Source organism: Eucalyptus grandis, chromosome 11, assembly GCF_016545825.1.
Source record: "Eucalyptus grandis isolate ANBG69807.140 chromosome 11, ASM1654582v1, whole genome shotgun sequence".
Lineage (NCBI taxonomy): Eukaryota > Viridiplantae > Streptophyta > Magnoliopsida > Myrtales > Myrtaceae > Eucalyptus > Eucalyptus grandis.
The window spans coordinates 5059234-5083465 of record NC_052622.1 but is presented as its reverse complement, the minus strand read 5'-3'; the positions used below and the strand labels follow the sequence as shown (position 1 = coordinate 5083465).

Genomic DNA, 24232 nt, shown 5'->3' with positions numbered 1-24232 from the left:
TTCTAATGCAATAGGAACTAATGAAGGAGCTAATTTCTATGTTAATTGTGAGTCTCAGAATCTAAATAAATGACGTTTGCAAGCCTGCATCTGTTTTGAGCACTCCAGACGCTTCCCAATTGCATTGAGATCCCTTGAATCCAATGGTTTAGATGTTACAGGACACAACTTCCTTTTCACACACAAGGGTTGAGCCACACCACAGGCAACAAGAATTTCTTGAAACGCATAGCTAGCTGAAGCGGTTCTCTTTTCATTGAATACAATGCAATTAACGATCCATGATTGGGGCTAATGAAGGGTTTCTTAGTGTCATTGTTTATACCATGTCGTCGAAATTTCTTCTTGCGTTTCAACTACTAAACTGGCATAGGTGAACTAATCTTTTAGAGCAGAATAGTCCGTTGTCTATATCGATATGATTCAGTAATAGAAGTCAGAACATGAAAATGCTAGAAAGAGTTCATGCCGGTCGTACATCTGCTGCTCTCAATGACGGCCTTGGATGCACGGAGTTGCAAACTACTAAGCACGCGCAAAAAATGCCGTCGTTCCTTGAATTATGGAAAAGGCTATCAGCATCAGAAGGAAAAAGGAGTATAAAAACAAAATGCAAAAAAATTCAAGATATCTCCTCAAAACAGTTTGAGAAATCTCGGTGAAACTATAGAGTAATGTTGACCATAGTCATCATGATAACAGGACCACAGCACGTTATGAAAACTTCTCGTAATTGATTTGACCCCTCAGTTTTCAGTCCACAAAAGCAAATTAAAAGTAAAAATAGCACCTATAAGACAGCTATAGAAGTGAACTAATTAATGATCCTCATTTAGTGAACAAAACCCTCTTTCCTATATGAAAATGTATATAAATACATATGTTATATGTATATGACATCATATATCATAGGTGTACATCAATAAATTTATAGGTGAATTGATAACTTGAGGAAAGTAAGAAAAAGAGAGTAGATATTACCTTACACAATTCTCTTAAACCGCATTTTTTTTTATAACTAGAAGCAACATACATCCATAAAGAGAGAAACAGATAAAATCATTAATTGGTGAGTTTACATTTATTGACCGATACATCATTATTACATCCGAATTAACAAGTAAGGCAAATTGATGATGATATATTCTCCCGGAAACACTATATTAAATTGAATGAGATGATTCAATTTTCTTTTCTAGTTAATGTAAAGGTACGTGCCTAACTAATGCTAAGGAAAGTGAAAGGAAATGGAACTTTGTGATGATGCAATTTAACTACAAAACTCCATTTTGCCAAACTTTGCTATTATTTATAGATATAATTGAGTAGCTGATTACAAAGTATTTTTGGATCGCACTAAAATTGCAGACAACACTAATTCTGACTGCAGACAGGTGGGCAAGCCAAATTGAAACAGCAGCAGCTAATGTAACTAAAAGGGCACTAAAGATACGGACATCGTTACACAATTAGCGAGAGATTAATAGATTCAAGGCTAGATCAGGCGCCATCTTTCTAGAATCTTGGCGCTAAATTATCTATTCAAGTTGCGGCGGGAGGGTATCGCCCCGAGTGGCCCGGACGGATGCAGCCTCGCTGCCTGCAATCTCACTCCCTGCAGTATATTTCAAAGCTATCACAAGAGCCCTAAAAAGTAGTTTGTCGGTGAAGAAACGAATGAGAGGATTTTTGCTCCCATATGGAACACCACGCAAAAAGAGGAGACACAAGATACCGAAGAGGGCGACAGATCCCAAGACCAGGAGAAAAATAGATAACCAAGCAACTTTGGTTTCGGTCACGTAGACGCCCGCCATGAATGCGAGAGGCATTGTGAAAAAAGTTATCGTCAACGGGTATAATGATAGGACAATGGCAAGTCTCTTCATATAAGGATCATTAAGACTTGACATGAAGAGGAGGACGAGTGCCATGATTGAGCTATACAGGGCGATGGCGTTGCAAGTCACAAAGACTTTGTACATGGCTTTGTGAAGCAATAAGGGGACTCCAGCATCTCCGTCAGAACCATTATATCCTCCGGGAACGGATAAACCAGAAGTGAAAGTGACAGAGGCCACAAGCGCCATTATGACTGACAAAGTATTCACATGGTCCCTAATTCTTTCAAATTCCGGCGGTTCCAATCGTTTCGGTGGATTTCGACCGGTTGGCTTGCAAATAGCTAATTCTTTACTTGCCGGTGTTCCGACACGTTCCACAGTTATCCACGTTAACAACTGCAAGTAGTGAGTCGAAGAATAAATAAAGAAACGAACATATTATGATTTTGGCAACTAAATTGCAGATGTGGGTGAGAGCACACTAAATGACATGCCTCCCTATTTTATGTTCTAGTTCCACCCCTGATTGGTATAACAAATGATTACCCATGAGAAAAGTGTAAAAGGTTGTACCTTCCCAATTGGAGGCCAATGTGTTGTAATTTCCTGCTTTGCCACATCACAAGCCGTCATGTTATTCTTATTGACCAACTTAAGATTAACTCTTTTGTCTCGTGCAAGAAGCAAGACCGAAGGTTGGCAATGCAATGCAGCTAGATGCAGAGATGTATTCCCATCGAAATCTCTTGCATTTATGAGGTGATCGAATTTGGGATTTTCCAGTATGTATTCGACAGTTGCAGTGCATCCGTGCCTCGCTGATACGTGAAGAATATTTTGTCCCAACCTAGTTAAGAACTCTGCAGGGTCTTGCCATTGACTAAGCAACGCCTCGACAATCTCGACACTATTCATCATGCAAGCGACATGGATAGGGAGATAGCCCATGCTGTCTTGCTCCAAGGCGCTTGTTGGGCACTTCTCCATCAAGAACTCGACTCCATCGAGATAATTGTCATACACTGCCAAGTGGAGTGGAGTACCGTGTCCCGCATCTCTCAATTGAAATAGCCATGGCTTCTTTTCCCACATCTTAATCAGCATATCTAAATATAATGTGAAGTTATCTATTGGGATGAATATGATGTCTGTAATTCTTAAACAGTAGTTTATCTTATTCAAGAAGATCCGAATTATCAAGAGTTGACTCACAATTTTGTCCCATAGGATAGCAAGCTATCATACCATATGTTCCACGTGCCCCATTAATCTAGACTTTGCTTGTGATACTTGATTTTTCCACCACCATTGGAAATCAAAATGAAGAACACGAGAGTGACCAAGAAGATCAAAGAATAAGCTAGAGAGCACAAAAGCAGGGCTTACCCTTTGTCCGGTGTATAAGGGCGACATGAACGGGCGACATGCCGAAGATCCTTTGACTCTCTGATTGACTCTCTATTCTCCTCCAGTATTCGCCATCGTCTAGCGCTTCCAACAAGAGCTCGAGAACCTCCGAGTCCCCTGTTTCGACTGCTACGCACAATGGAGACTTGCTTTCGTTATTTTGACAATACAGTAGGCTAGGGTCTTTACTCACCAGATGACCTATCACCTCGCGATGGCGATTCCTCACGGCCTCATGCAGAGCAGAGTTGCCGCAGCGGTCAAGGTATGTTGGCGCCCCTTGGGGAAGGAGAAGCTCCACTGCGCCAGCTTTCCCAGCTCTAGCTGCAATGTGAAGCGGCGTCTCTCCTCTGGAGTTCTCACAGTAGATCAAATGCTCAGGGACGAATTCGATGATTGCTCTGACATTATCATCAGTCTCTGTATTCCATTCATGTCAGGTTAATTTGAGCGCGAAAGATCGGTAATTTTAAAAAATGCACGGTCCCACCATTTTTAATATACCTGCCGCAGCGTGAAGCAGGGTATTCCCTGAGGGGCTGCGTCGCCCGAGAAGGACAGGCAAGGACACTTTTTCCTCGGCACAATGATCCTTCAGGGCTTCGATGAACTTGTCGACGTCCTCTTTCTTTGCGACCGAGAATAGCTGGGGAGCCAAAATATTGTCGCGTTGTGGAGGATCGTGTTGTTGCTTGCTCGGGTCGGCTCCGATTTTTAATGCTTCTAGTTTCTGCCTTCTCCGCTCCCAAATCTCCTTCTGGTCACCTATAGACAGTCGCACATCCATGTGTCACGGGCCGATCGATCAACTCTCGATTCACCCGTGCGGCCTTAAGGTTTTACCCCTAAGCGGCCTTTCTCACACTCGACTCACAACGAACTTCTAGAGATAAACACTTGATGAGAGAGAAACTCTGGATTTTCATATATGTTGTGAATGCTTTACAATGAGGGAGGACACCCCCTTATATACAAGTATAAGGCAAACCCTAACCGTAGATCTCCCTTAGATCTAACGGTGGAGATTGCACCTCCCCATCTACCAACCACTTGCATTCATAGCCAACTACCAGCTATATGCATTTATGGCCAACTACCATCTACTCGCATTTATAACGTATGCGTACAAATACTGTATGCTTTGCCCCTAGGAGAATACTATACATCTCGGGAACATCAGTTGAGGGTCGTCACGTGTCACGCCCGTGCCATGGAAACCTCTTGGTCATGCTAACTTTCGGGCCGTGACATTCTCCCCCACCAAATCAGGCGACGCCCTCATCGCGTCTTCGGCATGGAAATCTTCTATCTCTTTCGAACGCAAAGACTCTCCTCGGGCTCCCAGGCGGCTTCGCTCTCGGAAGACCCTTCCATCGGATCATATATTCGCGCTTGGGCGCACAATACCGTTTCCGTATGACTCGGTCCGCCAAGATGCTCTCGACTTCCCGATCATACGAGGTCTTTGCCCCGAGCGGCGCTCAATGAGACTCTCCTCGATCCGGGTCTTCCTCATCAATTTGGAAGGGTTTGAGCATACTTACGTGGAACACCGGATGTACCTTGAGTTTTGGAGGTAGTTCCAGCTTGTATGCAACCTTTCCCACTCGTTGTAGCACTCGAAATGGCCCCTCGTAGCGACGGATCAACCCCTTGTGCACGTCCTTGTATCGAAGAACCACGTGCAGCTTGGCCAGCACTTGGTCTCTAACCTGGAACTCCACGTGCCATCGTTTCTTGTCCGCCCATTTCTTCATGCGCTTGGAGGCTTTGTGTAGACACGCCCGGGCCAAGTCCGCCTCTTCTTGCATATTTTTGGCGAACTTGTACGCGGGCGGGCTACTCCCCCGGTAACCCGAAGCAATGGTGCTTGGGGTGTTTGGTTGTTGCCAGTTGCAACCTCAAACGGACTCTGGCCGGTCGACTCGCTCCATTGCAAGTTGTAGGAAAATTGGGCTACGTCGATCAACTTTGCCCAATCCGCTTGCGTCGTGCTCACGTAGTGCCGGAGGTAGATCTCCAAGAGCGCATTGACCCGCTCCGTCTGACCGTCGGTTTGGGGATGCAAGCTCGTTGACATGTTCAACTTCGACCCTAACAATCTGAACACTTCGGACGGAACGTCCGTGGGCGGGGTCCCGATCGCTCACGATCGTTTGTGGCACCCCAGTACTTCACCACGTGCTTCATGAACAGCTTGGCCGCTTCCTCGGCCGGGCAATCCTTTGTCGCAGGCACAAAGGTTGCATATTTGGAGAACCAGTCAACTACCACCATTAGCGTCCGACACCCTTCGGACTTGGGTAGATTGACAATGAAATCCATGGAAATGCTTTCCCATGGACGGGATGGAACAGGAAGTGGTTGTAACAAACCTGGCGACGATCGTTGCTCCAACTTGTCTTGCTGGCAAACCAGGCAAGTCTTCACATATGCCTCCACGTCGTCGCGCATTTGGGGCCAATAGTACCGATCTTCTACGAGGGCCAGCGTGCGGTGGATCCCTGGATGACCCGCCCACTTCGAGTCGTGGCTCTCGCGCAAGATCTCCTTTCTCAGCTTCCCATAGAAGGGCACGTACAACCGCCTTCCCTTGGTGTAAAGGAGCTCGTCCTCGCACCAAAACTGTCGGGTTTTGCCCTCCTTGGCGTACCCGATGAGGGCTTGGGCTCTTGGATCATGCGCTAATCCCTCCTTGATGCGGCCGACCCATGGACAGCTCGGTCGACTCATCGTGTGGCTCATCAGTTCCGTCTTCCGACTCAGCGCGTCTGCCACGGAGTTGGCCTTCCCCGGCTTGTACTCCAGTGCGTAGTCGAATTCCGCCAGAAAATCCTGCCACCGAGCTTGCTTCGGACTCAACTTCTTTTGGGTCTGGAAGTAACTCGTGGCTATGTTGTCCGTCTTCACGACGAACTTCGATCCAGGATGTAATGTCTCCACGTCCGAAGGCAGTGCACCACCGCGGTCATCTCCTTCTCTTGGACGGTGTAGCGACGCTCCGTGTCGTTCAGCTTTCGGGACTCGAACGCCACCGGATGTCCATCGCATAAGAACACCACCCGATCGCATAATCGATGCATCGGTCTCTACCTCGTAAGGTTTGGTGTGGTCGGGCAACGCCAACACCGGCTCCTCGGTCATGGCCGTCTTCAATCGGTCGAAGGCTCTTTGGCATCGATCCGTCCACTCCCACGCCCTTTCTTTCTTCAGTAGGTCCGTGAGTGGCACGGTGATGCTCGAGTAGCTCCGCACGAACCGTCGGTAGTAGTTGGTGAGGCCCGGGAATGACCTCAGCGTGGTACCTTCGTCGGCGGCTCCCATTCGACGATCGATTGTATCTTTGCCTTGTCCATCCGCACACGTCCACCTCCGACGATGTGCCCCAAGAACGGAACTTCCTCTTGGGCGAAGGCACACTTGTCGCGCTTGACGAACAGCTTGTTCTCGCGCAAAGTTTGGAAGACCTGCCTTATGTGCTCGACATGTTCCTCCAGCGTCCGACTATATATGACGATGTCATCTAGGTAAACCACAACAAACCTATCTAGGAAAGGATGGAGTACCTTGTTCATCATCGTGCAGAAAGTTGCCGGAGCGTTGGTCAAGCCGAACGGCATAACCGGGAACTCATAAGATACGTATCGCGTCACGCGAGGTTGTCTTCGGCTCGTCCCCCTCGGCGATCCGAACTTGGTAGTAACCCGATCGAAGATCCAACTTGGTGAACCATTTAGCGCCCCCAAGTTGATCAAAGAGATCCGCAATGAGCGGGATCGGGTACTTGTTCTTCACGGTCAGCTTGTTCAGCGCCCGATAGTCGATGCACATCCGGAGTGACCCATCGTGCTTCTTTTGGAATAGGACCGGCGCGCCGAACGGGGCCTTTGACGGCCGTATGTAGCCCGCATCGAGCAGCTCCTTGAGTTGCTTCCTCAACTCTTCTAACTCGGGTGGCGCCATTCGGTAAGGCGCCATGGCCGGCGGTCGAGCGTCAAGCACAAGCTCGATCCGGTGATTCACCTCCCTCTTGGGTGGCAGCTTCTTCGGCAGCTTCGAAGGCATAACATCCTTGAACGAGTCGAGGACTTGGGTTGCTTCCGTCGGGACTTCTTTCCCTTCGCCCTTGTCGTTCTCGATCTTCAAGGTTGCCAGGAAGGTCACCTCTCCCTTCCTTGCTCCTTTGGTGAGTCGTATGGCCGAGATCATCTTTCGATCACGCTCCGACTCACGATGGACCGGAATCATGCATTGGCTACTCTTTTCCAACACACATATGCATTCCGCAAAGGGAACTACAACAGCTTGGATCCTATCTAGGAATTTAATTCCAATGACAATATCATAGTCGTCAAGTGGAATTACCTCTAGAGTCTCCTTGCCTCTCCATGAGCCGAGTTGTAGCTCCACGTCCCTTGCAACCCCGATCGCAGGGACTTCCTTTGAGTTCACGGTTTTGAGCCAGCTGGCTCCCTTCTCAACCCGTAGGTTAAGCTTCTTTGCGGCCTCCTCCGAGATGAAGATGTCGGATGCTCCCGTGTCCACAAGCACACTCATTGTGGTCACTCCGATCTTCACGTCCGCGAACATCAAGCCCTTAGGCTCTTTGGCCTTCTTGGTCTTGATCGTGCTAAGGAGTCGCAACGATCCCAACCGTGCTTCCTCCCTAGGCTCGTCTTCTTTGCAAAGAGCAGCCAACTTGGCTTTGTTCGGGCAATCCTGCGCCATGTGTGGGCCGTCGCAGAAGAAGCAGCTATAGGAACGTACCTTCCTTTGCCCACCTCCATTTTGTCCAGCATTGGCCCGGTGAGGATGAGGACCATTCGGCGGTCTAGCTCCAGTCGGGCGATTGTTGAATCTACCCCGATCTCCCCCACCAATGCCTTTGTCCCTTGGACGGTTGTCTGGTCGGGATGTGGAAGGCGACGCCTTGTACTCCACGAGCGACTCGGCTACGGTCATGGCCGTAGTGAGATCTCCCACGTTGTACCGCTTCAATTCTTGCTTTGTCCATGGTTTGAGACCACCCATGAAGCTGGTGAAATGCTTGACTTCGTTCATCGGGGATTTGGAGTAGCAACTCAGAGAACCGCTTGATGTAGTCGAGCACACCACCCTTTGCTCGAGGCCTTCAGCTCGTCACGAGCTTCCTCCTCCGCATAAGCGGGAAAGTAGTTCCGTCGAAACTTTCGACGAAGCCTACCAGGTCGCGATAGGATTCCCGCACTTATCATCCGGCCAGACGACGCCACCACAATAAGCACTATCCGCTAAGTACATAGATGCAGTATTTACCCGTGATTGCTCGTCGTTAATCCCCATGGCTTGGAAGTACCGCTCCATATACCAGAGGAAATTGTCCACGTCCTTGGCCACCCGCAAGCCTCGGAAATCCTTTGGCTTCGGTGTGTCCACTCGTGGACCTTGCACAGTGATGACACCGTTCACACGTGCAGCTTGTGCTTCCGTGAGCTTACCCATAAGCTCAGCAATCTCCGCGCGCATGGCCGCCATTGCCGCCTCAAAAGGTTCGTACCGTTGGGCTAGTTCCTCCTGTAAGGTCCCCAACAACTCGTGGCGGAGTTCTCCATGTCGGTCTTGAGCTCTTGCACTTCCGCAACCAGCTCCTCCCTTCGGCGTCAACTCGAGTCCACGATGCAGGTCAGTCGTCGGCCAGATCCTTGGACATCGGAGCGAACAACTCTAGCTTCGCCATCCGTTGTGCAAGATCCCCCATAGGTTCTTTCGAAGCCCCACGGTTCTTCTTCCCCCTTGACGCCACTCTTCTCGGCGTTCGCCCCACGATCGCGCGGTCGTCACCCCGGGACTAGCGCCTCATCAGATTGTGGATCAGCCATTGCACTTGCACTTGGATCGCAAATCAGCTCTGATACCACTTGTCACGGGCCGATCGATCAACTCTCGATTCACCCGTGTGGCCTTAAGGTTTTACCCCTAAGCAGCCTTTCTCACACTCGACTCACAACGAACTTCTAGAGAGATAAACACTTGATGAGAGAGAAACTCTGGATTTTCATATATGTTGTGAATGCTTTACAATGAGGGAGGACACCCCTTATATACAAGTATAAGGCAAACCCTAACCGTAGATCTCCCTTAGATCTAACGGTGGAGTGCACCTCCCCATCTACCAACCACTTGCATTCATAGCCAACTACCAGCTATATGCATTTATGGCCAACTACCATCTACTCGCATTTATAACGTATGCGTACAAATACAGTATCGCCTGCCCCTAGGAGAATACTATACATCTCGGGAACATCAGTTGAGGGTCGTCACGTGTCACGCCCGTGCCATGGAAACCTCTTGGTCATGCTAACTTTCGGGCCGTGACACATGTCTCTGTGTGCGACTTTGTGTCTCGACTTTTGAGTGAATTTGCCCTGGTGTCTTGCTACGACTCAAATTTAGCATATTTATAGCCACAAGTCGAGTTCAACCTGATTGGCCAATGGACCTCTGCAACCCGCATTTTACTGACGTGTCCACGTTGTGCCACAAATATTCTCACTTAGCTCCTATGTGGGAAAATTCGTTGTCACGTATTATATGGACTTATTTGTTAGAATTACGCTTTTGCTAAAAAAAATCAAATTTAAAAATTTCATCTGCATTTCAAAAGAAAAATTATACGAAATATATTTAATATAGAGATGAATCTACACCTTAATATTTATACAACATGAAATTTGGAGCATTTAGAAATCGAAACTATCAAAAAGTGCGCATTGCGAGATTTAGCTTTTCTTTTTCTTTTTTTTATAAGAATCATATCGTTTTTTTTCTCTCTTTCTCGCATTAATGTTAGAGTATAGGCAACACACTTTGATTGCGCGCGCCCTGCACCAACTTTAGCTTGGGTCTTTCTATGAATAAAAGGAAACATTAAATATCTTTAGGTTAATACTCAGAAAAACTCATGCTGGTATACGTGACAAATTCACTCTAAATTATTTTTGACTACCCAAAACACCAAACTAGTATACTTGTAATAAATTTACTATCCGTTATTTTCATTCAATTTTACTATTAAGTTATTAAGTTAAATGACACGTGACAATTTTTTTTTTACGTGGCAATTGATTAGTATATTAATTAGGGATTTTATACTATGTTTGTCACAGTTATACCAATTTAAGATTTTCATGATAAAAAAAAAATTGAAATAAATTTGTCACATGTATACCAATTTAGGGTTTTCATAATATTAATCCAATATCTTTTGAATTGGGTTATAATAAGCTCAAGACTAATTAGGTCTGGTTGAGCCTGCCACCATCCGCTTGGCTGACAAGCTTTAAGAAAGATTTGTCCAAGGTGATGCGTAAATTTTCTTTGCTCCAATGTGGGACTTGAGGTGCTATTAAATTCCTTATTTAAAGTAGTTATAGCACTTTGGTTGGTACGGAGGATAGATCCCTTACTTAAGATAGTCATGGCATGTTTGATACGGGATTGTCCTTTTTATCTTGTGCCACTTGCAGCATCGTCGCCTCCTGCAAAAGCAAGGCATCTCAGCTTTTTGTTCATCTATCTATTAAAGAATAATAATGGCAGTCATGGAGGTAACGGAAAAGAGGAGAAGAGAGAGAGAGAGAGAGAGAGAGAGAGAGAGGGAGGTTGAGCAAGGCAAGCTCAAAGAGTGGCAGATTATAAGCAAAAGCTGAAAAAATTAAAAAATTTAAGATTAAATTATTATCCTCATGCATCACGTTGGCGATTGATTTAGTCATAGATTTTCAATTTAACAAATTCAATCTTAAACCTTTTAATAATTTGTAAATTATCAAAATTTTAGTACTAAATTGACAAAATAAAAAAATTTATAAGAAAGCACATTGTGAAAAAATTTACGACTAAATTAACCAAATTTTCCTAGGACGACCTGTAATAAGAAAGCAAAAAGAAGAAAAATTAAATAAATATCATTTTCCCCTAGAAGAGATCGAATATAGTAAAAGAGATTTGGAGAAAATAATGCAATTGACACAATGAATTATTTCATCCGTGTTGATCATCATCCAAATCAGATTAAGGTTTTTGTCCCCCTTTCTCGTCAAAGTTTCCAATATATTTTCAAAATTGAAAAAGTTTAGGAAATTGTCAATGTATGTATCAATTTTTATATATTTTGAAAGGTTTAAGTTATTCCACATTGAATAAACAACAAATTGAGAAGCAATAAACTCAAAAAAGTAAAATTCCCAGAGTTTTTTTCACTAGAATAATCGATTCCCTCAAGAAACTCTTAAAAAGAAAAAGCTTAAAGCAGTGGTCTGTTCATTGTTGCTTCTTTCGTCTTTTTTACGTTGACGTGTAACGTTCCTCAACCCCCTATGCGGGGAAAAATCGTTACCAAGTGCATTATATGGACTTGTTTGTTAGAATATGTTTTTGCGAAAAATTAAATTTTTACTTTTCTGTACAAATTTAAACGATAGTATACCAAAAATACCTACAAACTTACCTTTCAACCTTTGTATATTGTGAAAATTTTTAGTGTTTAGGAATTGAAAAACATGTCGAGATGCGTGAACCACAACATTCAAATTAAGAAAAAAGCGAAAGTTTATTGAGACTCATCACAAATTGGAACCATTAAAAGTAGTAGATTCTCTATAGGTCCCATCAGCTCTTACAAGTCAGATCTATTTTAATGGATGTAGTAGGTTGACTAGAAAATTTCTACAAAAAGCTATCGAAAATGTCATAAATCCATTATATTAATATCAATTCAGTTATAACATTTTAATTGGATCAATTCAGTTATATTAGTATTAATTCAGTCTACCTAGCTAATTTAAGATGAAAATCACTAATGTTAAGGCCATCTATCTTACATGACAAGGTTCGCTAAGATGAACATTTTTTTATAATTTTTTTAAAAATTATTTTGCTTTCTTTTTGTAGATGGCCAATTGCCAGCCACCAACCACAAGCTATGGTTGGTGAGGGAGGGCTGCCTAGGCAACGGTTTCCCACATGGGGCACAAACGAGGGTCAACCTCGGACCACACCTGGGTGAGGGGAGCGTCGATGAGGCCCCCCTCACTAGATCTGGCGAAGGGTGAGTGAGGGTTGGTGCTAGCCCTCATTAGCCACGGCCTATAGCTTATGACTAGCCATCGGCAATAAGCAAAAGGAAAGGAAAAAAATCAAAAATTAAAAAATTATTATTATAAATGTCCCACATTAGCACTAGCCACACTATGTAGAGCGACTGAAATTGTTGATGTGAGCGTCAGTAATTTCTGGCCTATATTTTAGGGGTGTGCAACGGGAACCAGCTCGAACCGAGAACCGGTCGGACCGGGCCAACCGGCCGGTTTGGGCGGTTCCCACGGTCAGCGATCCGGTTCCGGTTCCTAATCTTGGAACGGTGGCGGTCGGTCCGGTTCCGTTCTAAGGTGGGAACCCGGACCGAACCCAGACCAACCGAACGAAACAAATTTTTTTATATATAATTTATATACATAGAATTAATAAAATATATAAACATGATAACTTATTACAACTAAAATTGCAATTTGAGGTAGCATCATCTTATGTGGCCAAGAGACCATTAAAACTATTTTATTACTCTTTTATTTATAGAAAAAAATCTCCTTGTTAGTTTTTGTTGGAAATATGATTTGTTTTTTTTATTCTAATTATCTAAATACGGTTAATTGATTCTATGAATCCATGAGATTGGATATTAGGACAGTAGTATAAGAAACAACATATTTTGTATATTCTTTCCTATCGTACTCTTTTCTTGTATTATTAATAGGTGTGTAATACATGTACAAACACAGCAATACACAATACGGAAAATTCCTCCAATTCCTTCTCAGTTTTGTCAATTTTCTTTCTCATTTTCTATCAGTTTCATCTTCTACTTGATGTGGGACTAAAGGTTCCAAGAGACCCACAAGGCACTTCAAGCCTCCAAGAGTCCCACATTGACTAAACATTTAAAGAGCAGAGATTGTCTATAAAATCTAAGCCATGCATAACTTTTAGCCAAATTATTCACAGCTTTCATGGTTAAAGTTAAGTGTGAAAAACATGAAGTGTGAATCACATTTAAATATTTTGCACGTGGAAACATGTGTGATTAGTTTTGTTGAATTGCTCGAGAACTGAATTGGATTGATCGGTCCGGAGCACGGTCACTCTTTAGTGCAAAAAAATAGAGCCGATTTTGTTGGACCGGACCGGACCGGAACGGAACCGATGGTCAGTCCGGTTCCCAGTCCTAGGACCAAACAGTCCGGTCCACGGTTCGCAATTTTGGGAACCGGTGCTCCCGGTCCGGTTCCCGGTTCCAAAATGGAACCAGACCGAACCGGGAACCGATCACCCCTACTATATTGACTGAATAGACTGAATTAATGTCAATGTGAAAAAGTTTAGGACTAAAACGAAATAATTGAAAGATTTAAAACTGAATTGATATCAATTCAATAAGTTTTTGACTTTTTTTTTATGTACTTTTTCCTAATTTCTAAGGTCAAAGGAGTCACAGCTAAATATCTACTCCCAAATATGGTTTTTAATGTAGTTGCAAAAAGAGAGCGTTATAGCATTTAAGAAAAGTTGAAACAGGTTCTTGTAGGCATGGTTCATACTTCATATCATATCTTTCTTTTATTTTTTTTTTTGTCTATATTATTTTAACTTTCAACTCACTTTCAAACTTTTATCCATACTTCTTTGCACACCTAAAATTAAATGTCCCCATCCCTAGCCCCTTGATAAAGTGGGGATTCAAATTCCCCACCTCCCCATTCCTATATGGGAAGGGTGGTTACTGGAGCAACTCCCAATGGTTATATCTCTTAGTAGTATCATATTTCTGTCTTTTTAAGTGGACCCCCCATCTCTTTTCTTTTTAGGATTGTCTGAGGTGATGCAGTTCAATGTAGGTCTCGACTTATGAATCACTTTACAAATTTTCTCCGCTTCAACAAGGGCTTATGGGATTCCTTGCTTAAAGTAGTTATTGCATGTTTGGTATGAAGGAATCAGTCCATTATCCTTTAGTCTTGCCACTTGCATCATCATCGCCTTCCGCAAAGCAAGGCAATTAGGGAGGTAATGGAAAAGAGACAGTGGGGGAGGATGAGCAAAGGTTCAGAAATTATAAGCTTCTAGCTGGGAAAAACAGAACCATCCAAAGGCCAAAAAAAGGCAAATTCAGGTCCCAGCTGCCCTCTTTATTAGTATTGGAGACCATTGCGAGAGAGAGGGAGGGAGGGGGTCCCTGTGAGCTGAACACACAACATTTAACCAAAACATTAATTCCTCTATAGAGACTTAGAGAGGGCAAAAAGCAGATGGGTCAGTCCTCAAACCACAATCTTAGCTTTTGCTCAATAGTTAATGTCTCATAAAAAACTTACATTGGATGAAAGCTAGCATAAGCAAAGCCCAAAGCAAGTCCTTCCTTGCCCTGGCTTTGCAACATTTTCGGAAAGCCTTTCTTGCCCTTAGAACTTACTAAAATTTCCCTTTTACCCCAAAATGCCCCTTGAGAACTGCAAACTCAAATAGTCACGAAACCTCAAACGGAAAAATTATTCAAAAATGTTCTAAACCTATTACACTTTTACCAAATCAATCCTTAATAGTTTAATTTTGTTAATATTTTTATTAGTAATTTTATCAATCGAGTCCTAAATATTAACATATTAAAATATAATTAGAAATCGTCTACGTTAGCACCGAGATGTAAGGTAGCTAACATCAACGTTAGTGATTTGCAATCAAAATTGATTAGACATACTCAACCGACGAAATGTAAAAATGTTTAGAACTCAATTTGTAAAATTAAAAAGTTTATAACTAAATAGGTTTAGGGCTTTTTGGATAATTTCTCCACCTTAAGTTTGGTCGGTGACTTCGCCGTGACCACTGAAGTGGCCTTCGCTCATTGTTTTGAAAAAGTTTGATCATGCGATCATTTTTTAATTCTTAGGCACATCCATCTAGGTGACCATGTATGGCGAATTTGCAGAATTATATCTACCAACCAAGTAATTTCATAACAACATAATTATCCAACATCAAACAAAAAAAATGTAGATAAAATGGGTACAATATCGACTTGAGAAATGTTGGGAAAAATTAGACAAGACCTTATTATTATTATGTCTCGGGATAAGACCGCTGTGAATGATACTCGTAACTGAACCTGGAAATACTTAAACTAAATAATGTGAATTTCCTAACTAAATGATAACAATGATACATTAATCAAGAATGGACTAAACCTAGCCTAATATACAATTCTAAGCTAAAAGCAATTCCACTCTTCATTTATCACTTTTTAATCTTCATCTTTTAATTGAAACTAACTTCTATTCTACCTAAATACTACTAAAATGTCATTCGATCACTAAAATGTCACTTGATTATTAAGATACCAACTTTTTTTTTTTACTTTTTAATTTTATTAATTTTTTTTCCATGTCTATTTTAAAGAAAATGCGATTACACATCAAACGACAATAAACATGCTAAGGCAAATGTGACCAAAAGTAAATCACAATTACACAAATATGATCATAACGACGTCTGCAAATACAATTTCGACTTCGATGCCTATACTAAGGCAAAAGGGCAACCTAGGGCCGCCCTCGGCCACTTCGAGAATCCCCCTCTACACACCTGACAAGCCATGGTCCAATATGGATGGGGCAAAACCGAGAATTCCAAGGATCAACCGAGTTGCGAAATTGCATACAAATGTTAATTTGATGTCAGCACTAGCACTTCTACCATACATTCCTCTTTTTTTTTTCTTTTAATGTTCACGATAAGATGATTAAAATCTAATCTGTGCTAAGAATGTGGCAATAAATGAAAAATCAACAACCAAAATGTTCGATAACAATATGATATAAACATACAAAAAAAATGCCTGGGAATGATGTGATAATGCAATAGGACCACCCCGGGACTCATTAGAGGACCAAGGCGAGGCCGAATTGGCACCACCATGAGCTGGATGGTGGCGGCCAGCAAGTCCACAGCGGCTGGCACGACATAGAACACTTTAAAATGACAAGAAATCGACGGAAATCAACACTCTAATGAGGTCAAGGTCTTCCTAGTTCAAGTTCAACAAGTGGTGACCAGGGATACAAAGTAAACCAGCGAGCCAAGGATGACAAACGATGCGTTTAGAGGCACAAAAAAAAGCAAATAATCCCCTAGATGGGAAGAGATAAGACTGAAGATTTTTTTTTAATGCTTAAGAGGGATCAAACAAGGAAATAAGCACCAACAATAATGATAACAATAACAGCAATAACAAGATAAGATGGAACACGATAAAGATATGCCGGTCATCGAATGTCCGGCCTCAAACACTACCAGATCTGAACAGAAAGCGAGAGCCGTTTATTTTCCTGCCTCCAACAAAAACAAAATGAAAAGGAGACACCTTTAAGAGGGAGATTGCCGAGAGGAACCAAGAAACCGAGAGCTAATACAGACGAGGGAAAGACGGATTTGGAGAGTGAGTGACCGAGAGAGTATGGTGAGAAGATGGAGAAGACGAAAGATGAAGATGATAAGACCAAGAGACTACAATTGCGTGAGGGTGAGCTAAAGAAAGTAAGCAGCGGCAGAGATGGTAGCGATGGAGCGAGCAGCTACGGTATGGTATGAGGTGGAGATGGTGGAGTCGAGGGAGTGACCTTATGGTGAGGAGGGGGTGGCGAGAACAGCGACTTGAGCTAATGGCAAGGGGCCGAGATGGGGATGGCGGTGACTAAGGTGAATGAGCGATAAGAGTGAACAGGAGGCAAGGTGGTGAAGCTCGGCAGCCGAGAGGAAGAGCGAGATGGAAGCAACGGTGGAAGGGAATGAGGAGGCGTCGGTGATGAAGAGGGAACGCGACGGACATAGGAGAAGGGGAGATGGTGGGCTGAAGGTGATTGAGATCGAGGTGAGGCCGAGAGAGAGAGAGAGAGAGAGAGAGAGAGAGAGCTGATTTCAGAGGGCGTATGTGCTTATGGAAGGAAAAAGAGAGCCAGCCATGAGGGAGCTCCTGAATGAGCATTGTGGGTATGTCTTTTGTACGTGAGTGGCAGTGAGTGAAAAATGGAAAATTAAGCTCAAAGGCTGGAATTGGACCATTGGCATCAATTGGTTCTATCCATTAAAGAAGGTCACGAAGATGTTATTCATTTTTATTGTCCTCATGGGTTGAGTCATTCATCTTTATTGGCCCAGGCAAGGGTCGGCTTCACTGGGGCTTAACTGGCTAGGACTTGCCTATGGCTAGTGATGGTGATCCTCGCCCAAGCAAGGTAGTCCCCTTGGCCATCGCTTATAGCTAGTGGTTAGTCACTAGCAAAAGAATGAAAGGAAGGCAAAAAATAACGAAAATCATAAAAAATAATAAAAAAAGTTTAATAATATTGAAATATTATTGAAAAATTTATGTTATTGCCAGCCGTGTCATAAATAACAAGCAATCATTGGGCGATTTCCGATCAAAATTTATCGGAATGATTTAATTAGCAAAATGTAAAAAAATTTAGATTTTAATTGACATAATTGAAAGATTTTGGACTGAATTTATAAAAGTGCAATAAGTTTAAAACTTTTTGGATTAATTTTCCCCATTAAAATGATTTAAGAACAATAAGATAAACTTAAGAATTCTAATATGATAATGATTAAGCAGAATAATATATCTTTGATTTGCAGGAGGATTGGCTATAATCTAATAATATTTTTCTTTTGATTTAATTATGCCTAATATTGGATAAATAAATCCTGCGAATGTTATGGATGTAAGGATGCACATCAATCCGTCCGTGGTTATCGATGCCCTTCGTAGAAAATCTTTAGTCTTGCTATTCGACAACTTTTTGCAGCTAATGATACATAGGTTCTTGCTCATTTAGAAGGTTCTTGCAGATACGAATGCATTGAAAATTGATTTCCTGGCTCCTTTCCTCCTTGGCACCCTTACAAATCAAAGGGTATCTAGCGGGCTTTAAATGGAAGAGCTAATGGAGTCTGGTTAGGGCCTGTCTCTGGACTTTCCTCGAAGCTAGTAAGACTGAATGAGTTTTCTTTGCCGATTCCAATTTTATCTTTCCGCACACATTCGTAGTGCTAAATAACAACTGACGCAACTATCTTAGAGCCTTTTTCATTGCTCACTTCAGAGAGAAACCAACCTTAGATTCCAAGGACTGTGTTTAGTTTAGCTAGAAAAGATTCGTGATCGGTCTTCGGCATTCTTGATCACGGAATCCTTCCGGACTTTTCGTCTTGCTTCCTCCAATGGGCTTCCTCTCCAGCAAAAAATCTGCATATCTTCCGTGTTGTCAGCACCGAAAGTTTTTCATAGGAGAACAAGATTTATCTGGACCATGTCGATGCCCTTATTGGTGAAGCTTTTCATAGGAGGAACAAGATATCGACCGCTGTATTCCAACGTTTTATTTTTATTTTTAATTTTTGTTTTTGTTTTGCGTCCTGATTGGGAGAAAATGAAGGGGGGTGGGTGGACTTTTGAACTGTCTCGCCCTCCACGTGTCGCCGTCCGAGTCGCGAACGCAGAGAAAAGTGCGCCCGGTCAACTGGACTTATTGAAAAAAAAAAACTGGACTTATTGAACGGGTGCCGAGATGGTCGGTGGGCCTTCGAGGGCTCGCTAGCTAGCGGAAAGTCAGGCCCAAATCTGCTTCATCCGAGTGGGCCTTTCTGTAGAGGCCCGATTGCCCATAAAACAAGCCGCGGCGGGTCGGTTCCCGGTTAAAACCGGAACCGGCGTTTTTCTTACTCTGTTTCTCCCTGTTTCCCATTTCGAAAGAGAAGAGATGAAAAGACGATTTCATCTGTGATGGTGACGGAGGAGAACTGCGGGCGAGGATCAGCAGGATATGGACGGCGAGTTCGGTTCGGTGCGAGAGGTGTTGAGAGATCGTCTCCGCCTCTCCTCCATCTCCATAGCCCATGCTCAAGGTTCCCTTTCCCTCTCCCTCTCCATCTCTCATCGCGCCCCCACCACCCTTCGATCTGCTGAATCTCTCGCCGACTCCGTATTCGATCTTTCTCCGTTGCCTACTGGTTGAGCAGCCCGGAGAAGTGGCTTGGAGATTTCGGAACCTGCTGTTGCCTGCCCTTGCCGATTTGGCTTTTCTCCAATTCTCTTGCCTCCCTCGACCTCCACCGCGTCCTCGCTTCGATCCGCAACCTGGCCGTCTTCTGCTTTGTCGAAAAATAGGCTCTTTCTTTGTCGGATCGACTAATTAGGGTTTTCTGGATAAAATTAACTAATTTGGGTTTTCATTTTTGTAATAATAATATTAAAAAAAAAAAAAAAAAGGCTATCGGTCGGGTCCGGTGAATGGGTCCTCACCTGGAACCGGGACCGGACCGATATTTACCGGTTCAGGTTCGGTCCGGTTCTTTTTGCTCATAGAACCGTCAAACGCCCCTCCTCCTCCATCTCCGAAGACTCTCTGCGTTGCTAGGGTCTTGAAACAGCGGAGGCGGCTGTCGCAGTGGGGCCGAAGATCATGGTGGGATTCAAGAACCGGTACATGGTGATGGAGGTATTCTTGGATCCGAATCGAGAGCTCGCGGTGGATGACCCCATCATACTCACTCAATTCAACGTATCCAAAGCGATACGGGACAGCATCCTCGTGAACTTCGGGGAGTGCGGCCTCGCTTCGTCTCTCGGATCCTTTCAAGGTACTCTTCCTTCTTTATGGGATCCCTCCTATCCTGGAATCAGCAGGTGTTTGGAGGTTGAATTCTCTGTTGTTTCCGCTACCAAGTTCTGCGATTCGGTCATGGTCAACCCATGTGGTTGCGATCTTTCGTGCAGTGAAGTATGTAAATCCCATCACGAAGCTTTGCATCATCAGAGCTTCTAGGGAGGAGCACCAGAAGGTTTGGGCTGCGATCACCTTGGTCACGAGCGTCGGAAATTGCCCGGTGCTGTTTAATTTACTCGACTTGAGCGGTGAGTCGAACGAGTGTCGAGCGGGATGCTGAATAGCACAAAAATTCACCCTTTAGTTGTTGAAATTGAATCATGAAATTAACGCTGTATTCTCCCACTAGCGATTGTAAGTGGGTTAGCTTAGTGGGATCGGCTTTTGTAAAAATATCTTGTCTTAATCCTTCTTAACAGGAGAACAATAGCACCTGGATTCTTGAAATGTGTTTTTTTAATTCTTTTTTACACAAGTCGCATTAACTGAAGCTTGAACTTTGAAAGCATAATGGATGCTGAAAATTTGCAGTGCTGTTATTGTGAAACTAGCATGATTTTCTTGCAGATTGGGAAAATTTCATGTGAGGTTATTAGCTCGCATTTTTTTTCAACTGGCAATGGCATCATGCATAATTATTTGGTGGAAAGAGTGAGATCTTTTTCTGGAAGCTGATTGAGTGAGGTTTCTATTGGTGCCAGGAAGCATCAAGGCCGGTAAAAAAGCTGCCTTGAAGTGTGATGAGTTGAAATTTGAGCAGTACAAGCTTGCCTCCGGGTCTTGTCTCTCACCTGAGGTGATTCAGCAGATGCACAACTACCAAGAAAAGATTAAAATTTTGGAGCACTAGGAGCTCTGCACTTGTACAGTGTACACACCTCTGGCTGGTATGATCTTGAGCAATTTTGGTTTTCTTTCTTCCTTTTATATGATCTTTCAAGTTTCAATTCAGTAGCATATAATTTAAGCACCTGAGCTGAATCTCTAAATGGTGTATATGTTGGCTGTTGGCAAGAATCTTGTCCTTGTTTCTTGGGAGTGCTTATAAATGTCATGAATTTTTACTGGACAACACCTGCATTTGATATTCCAAATTAAACTATGGTGACTGAGATTTCAAAAGCAGTTGAATTTGGTATTTCCACTTCTTACAGAATCTGCCAATTGGTAACAGAAATCTATCTGTATGCGTATGTATTATGTCTCCTAAATTTTTTTATATATGACTCTTCTCAGTGCATCCTCTGTTTGTCAATGTTGCTGTATCTTCTAGGCTTTATGTCTAATTTGATCTTGACGTCACTGTCTTTGCAGGTCTATGGAAGCAGGGCAAGAAACCCTTTTCAACTTTCACCTTAAGGATGATAACTTTCCTTTTCTTCCTCAAGCCCCCTCAGCTCTCTTCTCACTGGAGTTGATATTCCGTATATCAGACACGCCAGGTGAGCTTTATGGTTTCTACTGCCGTGACTTGATAGACATGCCTACACCTCATCTCGTCCATGGGTTAAATCTCCATTACTGAAAGTGGGTGATCGCATAGTGAGATGATCATATGGGTTTGGTTGATTCATTTGATCAGATTTACACCAAGGTTCAAGATGCAATGTGGAATATGAAGCCGAAAGATTATTGTTTGAGCACAAATACAAAAGAATTGCTGGTACCAGTTATGTTTTTTGCTGGCAGGGTGCAGCGGTCTTGACTTGAGTCTGATTGCCCTCTACTCCATGAGATAATTTTGGGGTATCTTCAAACAACCATCTTTTTCTTGTTTTTATTTATGTATTTATTTCCTCTTTTTTTTTTTTTGGTTTGGGCACATTGGTGTTCTCTAACTCTGACATGTCATATGCAAGTCTATTGATTTGGCACTCCAGAAAAATGGAATCAAATTTAGCAAGGTCTATTTCAAGTATTAATTTCATAAGATATCACCGTGCTTCTGTGATAAATATTATCATAATTCATGACACCCGATAAATACCATATCAATAAAAGAAGGTCCATTCATCTTTATTGTCTTCATGGGTTGAGTCATTCATAATGAGATGTAAGTTAATGAAAGTCAGATCAGGTTTGCTTAATGTGATCTTTAGAGCGAGAATGCTGGTATCCTTTAGATGTTTCTGTACTATGCTTACATCCGAACTATAAAGCTAAGAGACACCGAGTGTCAACGTTATCTTTGTACGCCCTTAAAAGTCATGGAGGTATTCAATTTCTAATGCAATAGGAATTAATAAAACTGCTAATTTTTATGCTAATTGTCGAGTCTCAGGTGCTGAATAAATGATGATTGCAAGCCTGTATCTGTTTTGTGCACTCTGGATGCTTCCAAATTGCATTGAGATCCCTTGATTTCGATGGTTTAGATGTATTTGGACGTCGTGTATCTGCCAAAAGCTGAACATTACCATCTCAATCCCCCTTTATATAAACTGAGAGGGACTGTACAAGTACACAACTTCCTTGCGCACACAAAGTTTGAGCCAAACCACAGGCACCAAGAATCTCTGGAAACACATAGCCAGATGAAGCAGCTCTCTTATCATTGAATTCAAGGAAAGTAGCGATCCATGATTGGGGCTAATGAAGCGTTTCCAAGTGTCACTGTACCATGTCATCTATATTCTCTTTACGTTTTAACTACTAAACTGGTGCAGACGAACCAATCTCTTAAAGCTGAATAATCTATTACCAGTATCAATATAATTCAGTTATAGAAGTCATTACGGTATGTTGTACTGAATTCTCTATTTGTTTCATTGGCTGTTGTGATGTAACGCAACTTAAAACCAAATCAAGGGAACATGAAAATGATAGAAAGAATTCGTGCCGATTGAACATTTGCTGCTCTCAATGATGGTCTTTGATACATGGAGTTGTAAACTGCTAACCACGTGCAAAAATGCAGTTGTTCCTTGAATTATGGAAAAGACTATCAACATCATAATGAAAAGGAGTATAAAAACCAAATACAGAAAAATGCAAGATATTTGCTCAAACAGGTTGAGAAATTTCATTGAAACTATATAGTAATATAGACTAATGGTCATCATGATAACTGGATCACAGACTAATGGTTCTCATAACTCATTTGACCTCTCAATTTTCAGTCCACAAAAGCAAATTAAAAGTTAAAATAGCACCCATAAGACAAGCTATAGAAATAAATTATTAATGATCTTCATTTAGCGAGCAAAACCCTCTTTCCTATATGTAAATATGTGTATGTGTGTTTATCTATATATATATATATATATGTGTGTGTGTGTGTGTGTGTGTGTGTACATGAGATCATATATCATAGGTGTACTTCTATAATTTTATAGGTAAATAGATAGCTTTAAAAAAGGGAGCAGATATATTACCCTACACTTTCGTAACCCTTACTTTATTATAACGAGAAACACTATATGTCAATATTATAAAAGAGAAAAGTAGGAGAATAACAAAAAAAAATTATAAATCTATTATAATTATATCAATTTGGTTTTAAACTTTTTTTTGATCAATTTAGTCTCAAACTTTTTATAATTATACTAATTCAGTTCATTTAGTTAATTTTGGTTGGCCGACGCTAACGTGGACATTGGTTCGTCTGATTGACGCTGACGTAGACATTTTTAATAATATTTTATTTTTTGAATTTTTTATTAAGTTTTTTCTTTTTTGTTCTTTTTCTTTTCTTCCTTTTTTGCTGTTTTTTTTTTTTTTTCCGCCGGCCATTGTGGGAATAGAAGCAAAGAAGGAAGAAAAGAAAAAAGAAAAAAAGACAAATTAATGAAAAATTGAAAAAATAAAATATTATTTAAAATGATCTACGTCATTGTCGGCTGGATAGTCAACATCCACGTCAGCACTAACTAGCTAAAATTGGGCAAATTGATTGAATCGACACAATTATAATAAGTTTAAAACTGAATTAGCTAAAAAAAAGTGTAGAACTACATTGGTCCAATTGCAATAGGATTATGATCTTCTTCTTTTTTGTAATTTTCCCTAAAAAAAAGATAAAATCATTAATTGGTGAGTTTAGATTTATTGACCAATACATCATTATCATTTCCAAATTAATAAGGAAGACAAATCCATGTTGATATATTTTTTTGGAAACATTATATTAAATTGATTGATATGATTCATTTTTTGATCTAATTAATGTAAAGGTATGTATCTAACTAATCTCAAGGAAAGTGAAAAAGAATGCAACTTTGT

The 24232-nt window shown here is 42.1% G+C and overlaps 2 protein-coding genes across 8 annotated transcripts; one reads left to right on the top strand and one right to left on the bottom strand.

Annotated features, from left to right (window-relative positions):
• Positions 1-2233: 2233 nt before the first annotated feature.
• LOC104427034 (protein ACCELERATED CELL DEATH 6) lies at positions 2234-4038 on the bottom strand. The gene is made up of 3 exons (XM_039304709.1): positions 3756-4038; positions 3231-3671; positions 2234-2950 (listed from the first exon to the last, which is right to left on the bottom strand). The coding sequence occupies exons 1-3, from the start codon at positions 4036-4038 to the stop codon at positions 2355-2357; spliced, it is 1320 nt and encodes a 439-aa protein (XP_039160643.1). The 3' UTR covers positions 2234-2354.
• Positions 4039-19089: 15051 nt separating this feature from the next.
• Positions 19090-22840, top strand: LOC104430757 (probable ribonuclease P/MRP protein subunit POP5). Of its 7 annotated transcripts, none has more exons than XR_005547887.1 (7): positions 19091-19250; positions 19615-19985; positions 20122-20259; positions 20713-20898; positions 21326-21453; positions 21701-21757; positions 22293-22840. XR_005547887.1 is itself a non-coding variant. In XM_039305666.1 (5 exons), the coding sequence occupies exons 2-4, from the start codon at positions 19808-19810 to the stop codon at positions 20859-20861; spliced, it is 465 nt and encodes a 154-aa protein (XP_039161600.1). In that variant the 5' UTR covers positions 19090-19250; positions 19615-19807; the 3' UTR covers positions 20862-20898; positions 21340-22025. The 7 variants fall into 7 exon arrangements, 2 of the variants coding, with proteins under 2 accessions (XP_039161600.1, XP_039161599.1); XR_005547883.1 differs by having other exon boundaries at positions 21594-21757; positions 22293-22751; XR_005547884.1 differs by lacking the exon at positions 22293-22840 and having other exon boundaries at positions 19090-19250; positions 21340-21453; positions 21594-22025.
• Positions 22841-24232: the final 1392 nt, after the last annotated feature.